This window comes from Brassica napus, chromosome C6 (assembly GCF_020379485.1).
Source record: "Brassica napus cultivar Da-Ae chromosome C6, Da-Ae, whole genome shotgun sequence".
Taxonomy (NCBI): domain Eukaryota; kingdom Viridiplantae; phylum Streptophyta; class Magnoliopsida; order Brassicales; family Brassicaceae; genus Brassica; species Brassica napus.
Genome location: NC_063449.1, coordinates 2,486,474 through 2,493,072, shown reverse-complemented (window position 1 = coordinate 2,493,072; position 6,599 = coordinate 2,486,474). Strand labels below are relative to the sequence as shown.

At 33.0% G+C, this 6,599-nt stretch overlaps 2 protein-coding genes across 2 annotated transcripts; both read right to left on the bottom strand.

The window, feature by feature from the left end:
* Nucleotides 1-371: 371 nt before the first annotated feature.
* LOC106374320 (peroxidase 9) lies at nucleotides 372-2,072 on the bottom strand. Its single transcript, XM_013814378.3, has 4 exons — nucleotides 1,776-2,072; nucleotides 1,508-1,699; nucleotides 1,256-1,421; nucleotides 372-899 (listed from the first exon to the last, which is right to left on the bottom strand). The coding sequence occupies exons 1-4, from the start codon at nucleotides 2,046-2,048 to the stop codon at nucleotides 487-489; spliced, it is 1,044 nt and encodes a 347-aa protein (XP_013669832.1). The 5' UTR covers nucleotides 2,049-2,072; the 3' UTR covers nucleotides 372-486.
* A 494-nt stretch (nucleotides 2,073-2,566) lies between these two features.
* LOC106375619 (TVP38/TMEM64 family membrane protein slr0305) lies at nucleotides 2,567-3,991 on the bottom strand. Its single transcript, XM_013815574.3, has 2 exons — nucleotides 3,613-3,991; nucleotides 2,567-3,295 (listed from the first exon to the last, which is right to left on the bottom strand). The coding sequence occupies exons 1-2, from the start codon at nucleotides 3,906-3,908 to the stop codon at nucleotides 2,836-2,838; spliced, it is 756 nt and encodes a 251-aa protein (XP_013671028.1). The 5' UTR covers nucleotides 3,909-3,991; the 3' UTR covers nucleotides 2,567-2,835.
* Between the last annotated feature and the right edge of the window lie 2,608 nt (nucleotides 3,992-6,599).

The following is a 6,599-nucleotide window of genomic DNA, read 5'->3' as shown; positions in this document are numbered from 1 at the left end:
TTGATTGTTCAGAATTCTGTGAACTTATTAAACTCAATCGTAATGCATGTTTGGAACCTGAAATTCAGTGGAATTTACTCTCTAGGATTCTAATACGTAGAGTTTAGCATTGCAGCTAATCATAGTGGTTACTTAATGCATTTCCTGTTTAGAAGTTGTGTCATGATATGTGTTCCCTAAGGATAATATATTGCCTAACGCATTTGCTCTATCAGTTTACATCCTTTTTACTTCCTGCTATTTACTTTTTTGCAATTTGGTTACAAAATCAAACACTCTTTTGGTATACCTCTACCCTAAATACTACTATGTATTGATGTGCACTTGCAGTCTCTATTTGGTGGTTAAAACCGGATCACATCATCTACCACTTCACCTCTTCAAACAATAGTCCATATCCATTCAATTACATTACATGTTTAACATAATACGACTTATTCCTCATCTCCCATAATAAAGTATTACTATGCAGACACTGAAGTTTTTTTAGTTAATCACGTGACAGTTTTTCCTGATCTCACCACTGATTCCAGTAAGAGGCTGAATGTTCCCCATGTTTACCATCGACTTCGCAAATTGCTCGAAGAAAAGGCTCTCGTCTTCGGCATAAGCTTTCACCAATTCAACAATATTGCCTGCGTTTCCAGTGAGAAGCACTTGGTCTGATGTCAATAAGCCTTTGCCCCAGAGGATAAGCTTGAAGTATGTGTTGTCGAATCTTGCAGGAGAGGCTAAGTCTAGTGGGGAAATATTGTTATCGCCACCAGTAGGTGGACAGATCGATCTCAGACCATAGTAGTAAGACCTCTCTAGCGTCTCGTCTGGTTGGTTATTACCGTTTTGATTGTAGAGTCTTTGCTTGAACGTTGTACACCTAGCTACTCCAATTGTATGCCCTCCTACAAAAACACACAAACCCATAGTTTTGTTTTTGAACTTCAATAAATTGTGTCAGATTTCGGTTTTGTTTGAACAAAGAATTTTTGATTATTTTTAATTAATAGATGTTGGTTTTATAAGATTCACATTTATTAAGAATTTTTGAGTTCATATTTTTCCCTTACTTAAAAAAACTTATATATTTAGTTAGTCAAATAAACTACTTCAAATAATATGGCTTAAACTCTGCATTGAATATATAAAAGGATACTCTTTATGAAACAAATAAAATCTTACAACACTATCGTTCGGTTTCGATTAATTGGTTTCAAAGTGGAAACACATAAAATGGAAAAATAGATGTTATTAAGCTCACCTGACAGGGAAACAAGGTCTTCTTGGTTCAAACCTTTGCGTTGGAACATGGTTAAAAGATTCTGAATAGTCGAGTTAGGTGCAGGAATGTTCGTGTTTGCTCCATTGAGGCTCGCTGTCGTCGAGTCTCTCCTCCCTAGTGGAAGCTCCCATGATGGTCCACCACTCTGTATTCAACCACACACATTCAGAAAATCATAGCATTTTAGCTTGTAACATATACTATAGTTTTCCCTTGAAGGTCTTTATTTACCAGGATAGTTGAGCCACGAGCGGCAAGAGCTAGAATGTCAGCGCAAGAGACTATTTGAGGGCAAACTTGCTCTAGTTTGGCTTTGATCTCGTCTATTACTTCAAACCCCTTAATAGAGTTCTTGTTTGGTCCAGCATTCTTTTCACTTCTTATGGTAGCACTATCATCCAACAAGATTGATGCATCACAGCCCTGTTTACACAAGAGAAGCTTTATGAGACCTTAATAAAGGGAAAACAAAAACAGGTCAGACGTTTATATACAGAACCTGGACGAAGCAGTCGTGGAAGTGAAGCCTGAGTAAAGATGCTGCCATTCTTGGGTTTCTAGCTATGGCTTTTTCGAGCACTGTCATGACAATTTCATCAGCTTGTGGGCAAGAGAATTGGTAGAATTGTGGGAAAAGACCCGAGGAGAAAGTTCTTCCAATACTGGGGCCATTACTTCCCCATCCGAACCCAAAACCTGGATGAGCAACACCAACATCAAAAGAAAACAACGCAAAGAGCACAAGACAAGGAATAAGCTTAAACACAGCCATTTTTGTAACTTGAGAGTTCTGTAGAAAGTGGTGAAGGTGCTCTTGGGGTTTTATACTTGAAAGAGATTCATCAAAAGTCTAACTGCTCCATGTTTACCAAATCCTAATTTAGAATCTTTAGATAAAGAGAGAGATCTGGTCAACTTGTCCTTTAACCTCCTCTTTGTCTATTTTGAAGTCTTGTACCAACTCCAAGAACGAATCCATGTGCCTACACTCACCCATGATCTCATTGTACAACAGTATTAGGTAACGCGTTCAACCAAAGCTTCTGCACTAGGGAAGAAGCGTTTTCCAGTGTTTTGTATGAGAGTTGGAAGATTGAAAATGGTGAGTGAACTGCTACACTGATTAACCAAATAATTTGTTTTCTGCATATATTATTTACAAAGTAGTAGTGCAGAAACAAGTGTGGCCTTGATCAAGTTTATATCCACTCTGCATCTTTTTTGTCTTTTTTGTCACAAAACAATAAAGCAATGCAAATGTAATACACGCAGGCTTTTGTAGATGCAAAGTTACCAAATTTCAAGGGGTTTTACTTTTATGCCTTGTTAACTTTTAGAGTTGGAACTCAAGAAAGTGTAGAGTTTTGTTCAAAGCTTACAAACAAGAAGAACAAAAACTAACATCCTGTTCCTTTTTAAGATACTGCCTACTTGCCCAAATTAAGCCATGTGTTCAGAATCTGATTGCTGCCAGACAGAAGGGTGTATTGGAAGACAAAAAAAAAAAGAAACATCAAGTTATGTATCATCACCACTCGCTTTTTCTAGGACCCATGGGTTCAATAGGCGGGATTCACAGTTTCAGACGAAGCTAAAGTAGAGCTATTAGGAGACGGAGAGGTATCTGAAGACGCCTCTGTAATTCCAGCGGAGTACTTTTTGACCCTCATTGTAATGAGAACACTAGAGAGTAGCCCAAGTAGAGGGAAGACATATCCCCAGGCTTGAGTTTTTGGTTTACCGGCTACTGAAGCCACAGCCATACCAGCGAGGCTACCCACAGATGCATTCTGCAAGATCATCGGGAGGCAACCAATAAGCGTGGGGAAGAGAAAATCAGCAAGGAACCGGACTTGCGTTGCTGCTAAGGCGTAGTTGATCACGTAAGAAGGGATGGGCGAGAACCTTGCAAGTAGAACAAACTTCCAACCATCTCGCTCCACCCCTCTTGAGAGAATGTTGAAGTACTTGTTATTATGTGCCCACGCTGTTGCTTTGCTTGAACTCTTGAAAACAAACCTGATAAAATAAAAATAAAAAACAACCAAATCACTATCAGCTGGATGGAATGTGTACGAAAGGTGCATTACAGGACACAATCTAAAGCTAACAACCAACAAGAAAGAGATTATTATTCTCTGTCTCCTATCAAAAGCTTAAAACTTGACAATATACAAAGGGGGAGAGTGGTCTTATAGCAATGAATCAGAGACAAAAAATCTGAATCGAGATCAATTACGTAACAAAAAAAAAAAAAAAAAAAAAAAGTCAATTTCGCAAAATTATCAACACATAGCAGAGAGAAATGAATAAAAGCAAAGTTGTGAGATTCAGACCTGCCGATCCAGAAGGAGAAGGAAGCGGCGAGGACTTTAGCGGAGAAGACGCAGAGAAGAGCAGGGAGGAAGCCGAAGAGAATAGAAGCGCCAGCTTCAAAGAAGACCGCGTGAGGGAGGCATAGCGCTAGGGTTACGGTGTGAACCGCTACATACGTCGGAATCGCCCAAATCCCGAGCCGATCCGACCATTCTTTCAAAGCTTCTAACGCTGCTTCCTTGCTCCATCCCGTGCCTTGCCTCGCGATTACGGCGATTATCGCCACCGTCGCAGCGATCAAAATCCATTTCTTCATTCCCGAGCCTAACAACAGAAGAGCGATCTCGGGAGAGAGTTTCTAATAGTCGTTTATGTAAATGCCCCATTTCGAAAGAAAATAAAAACAATTACTTTATTTTTTATTTTTGGGAAATTTTTCTAACAGATGGTTGATTATTAAGCTACCCTTAATGAAAATAAAATATTACATTTAATTACCATTATTAAAGATTATTTTCCTTTCTAGTATAATTCTTATATAACATAAAATATATTTTCAAAGTAATAAACAGAGATACCTTTAGTTAATTAAAAATGTTTTATAATTAGTATTATTGAGATGCTTTATTCATTTTTGTTTAATCTTTAGTTGAATAAAAATATTATATAGTTACAAAAATAAAAATGTTTCTATAAAAATATTTCACTTATATAAATCTTTATTTTAATAAATATTCAATTTTCTTTTTAATTTAATTTTTTATAATCCAGTAAGTTAATAAAATACCTAAGAAAATCTGACTTTGAAGATGATTTAAAATAATTTTAAGTTTAACATTTATAAATCTAAAGTGTAAAATTACTTAGAATTTACAAATATTTTAATTATTGTAAATATTGATATGCATTTATGAACTTTAAAAATTTTGCCGGCTATTTTTATTAATTCAACTTCAAACAAATCATTGCTTTTTCCCTGATATTTTGGAGGAAATCAACATATATCAAATAATTAATAATATTACCTAGGGGTGTTCAATCCGGATATCGGTTCGGTTTAGGTTTGGTTTTTTCGGTTTTCGGTATTTCGGTTAGTAAAATATAACTACCATTCTAAATCCATATTTACTTCGGTTCGGTTCGGTTTATATACCGTCGGTTTTCGGTTTATTCGGTTTTATACCAAAAAACATAATTATTTAGTTTGGATCATATTGTCAACACAGTCATTTATTAAAAATATATTACATGTTCAAATAAATGAACAAAAAAGTAAAAAAACGCTTCTACCATCAAATAAAATAATCAAATCTATAATTAAAATCAGAGCCTGAAATTTTGAAAATAAAAATATGAAACAAAACAGAAACATGAAAGAAAATTTTTTTCACTCTTCCATATTTAGTGTTCATTAAAGTCATGCTTTTTCGATTGAACGTGAAACTCTGTTTGTTTATAGATAAGAAAAAAGTTATGAAAATTTTCCATTAATTATTTTCTATCAAATTTATAATCTTCGTATTAATTTAGTGAATACTAAAATAAAACACAAAGATAAAAAAAACTTAAAAATAAGATGTCTGAATTGCGATGCATTGTTATTTAATTATAGTTCAATTGTTTTACAAATTGTTCTTTATTACTATAACATTACGGTAATAGTTATTAACACAAATTTAACTTATATAACAAATAGATATTCATGTATTGTTATAAAATAGATACGTATTTACATGTTTCTACTTTTAGTCGGTTTTGTTTGGTTTATTCGGTTTAATCGGTTATATACCAAACCATATCCAAATCCTACGGTTTTTATAAAATTATATTCATTCGGTTTATATGGTATATACCAAAACCAAACCATATTGTCTATTTCGGTTCGGTTCGGTTCGGTACGGTTCGGTTTTACCATATTGAACAGCCACCAAAAGACACTTTCACATTTAAGATGAAAAACTGAACTAAAACGACATACAAAACCAATCCAATTTTGGCTTAAAAATAATCAAACATAGCTAAACTTCAATTTGATGGAGTATATGTAACTTTAATATACTCACAAAATGAGTAAATAAACTAATCCAATTTCTTATGTCCAAAAGTAAAGGTTTAATTAAAATAAAACTCTTTTATCTTTATAGTAATAGCTTATTTATTTTGTACATATAAATTACGGGATACCTCAAAACATAATAATAAATAAAAATAAAATAATAACTAATTTTCATGGTTTAGTTCCTTTTTACAATATATATGTGCATAATATTTCAAAATATTATATTTATATTCATTTATGTAATTTTGAATTGATCGACACTTTATCTTATTTTTTATATTTGATTCTAAAAACAAATATTATATACAAAATCACATATCTAACTGAAAATAATATGATATTATTTAAAATTATATTTACACATATAAATTTCAAAAATAATTTAAAATGTAAATAAGATATTAGTTAATTTTATATATTTACTTTATAATATGGAATCAAAATTTGATAGGAAACCCCCACAAATTTCTATTTGTATATATATATATTATGTTATACATAATCTTACTAAAAATTATTTATTTATCTATGAGAACAACCAACCTAAATAAAAATAGCGAAATTAATCAAAATTTAAATCTATTTAGAAAAATAATATTGTAGTTAAATTAGGGGGAACATATGCAATGTAATATACTCAAATGATAACTAAACTGGCTAGATATTATATATCTAAAATCATATGTCTTTTTTTACAACAGCTGCTAAACTGAGTAACTACGCCAGCCGGTTCGGAGAGCCAAACCGGTGGTGTTGAATCGACATAAAACATAGATGTAGGAGAACTTCTCGCACCACATGTAAGTCTGTCTGCCAAAAACAAAAACAATGACATTAATGAATAATATATGAATATGGTCTATATAAAATATGCTTGATTATATTTTTCTACAAAAATCAGCCATATAGTTATGTTATCTATCTTCTATAATAATAAAGGAGAGTATG

Excerpts from the sequence above, each read along its gene's own strand:
- LOC106374320 (XM_013814378.3), bottom strand. The coding sequence starts at position 2,048 with ATGGCTGTGTTTAAGCTTATTCCTTGTCTTGTGCTCTTTGCGTTGTTT. Across the intron at positions 1,700-1,775 it reads TCCACGACTGCTTCGTCCAG|GGCTGTGATGCATCAATCTT; the intron begins GTTCTGTATATA and ends TTGTGTAAACAG. Across the intron at positions 900-1,255 it reads AGACCTTGTTTCCCTGTCAG|GAGGGCATACAATTGGAGTA; the intron begins GTGAGCTTAATA and ends GTGTTTTTGTAG.
- LOC106375619 (XM_013815574.3), bottom strand. The coding sequence starts at position 3,908 with ATGAAGAAATGGATTTTGATCGCTGCGACGGTGGCGATAATCGCCGTA. Across the intron at positions 3,296-3,612 it reads TTCTCCTTCTGGATCGGCAG|GTTTGTTTTCAAGAGTTCAA; the intron begins GTCTGAATCTCA and ends TTATTTTATCAG.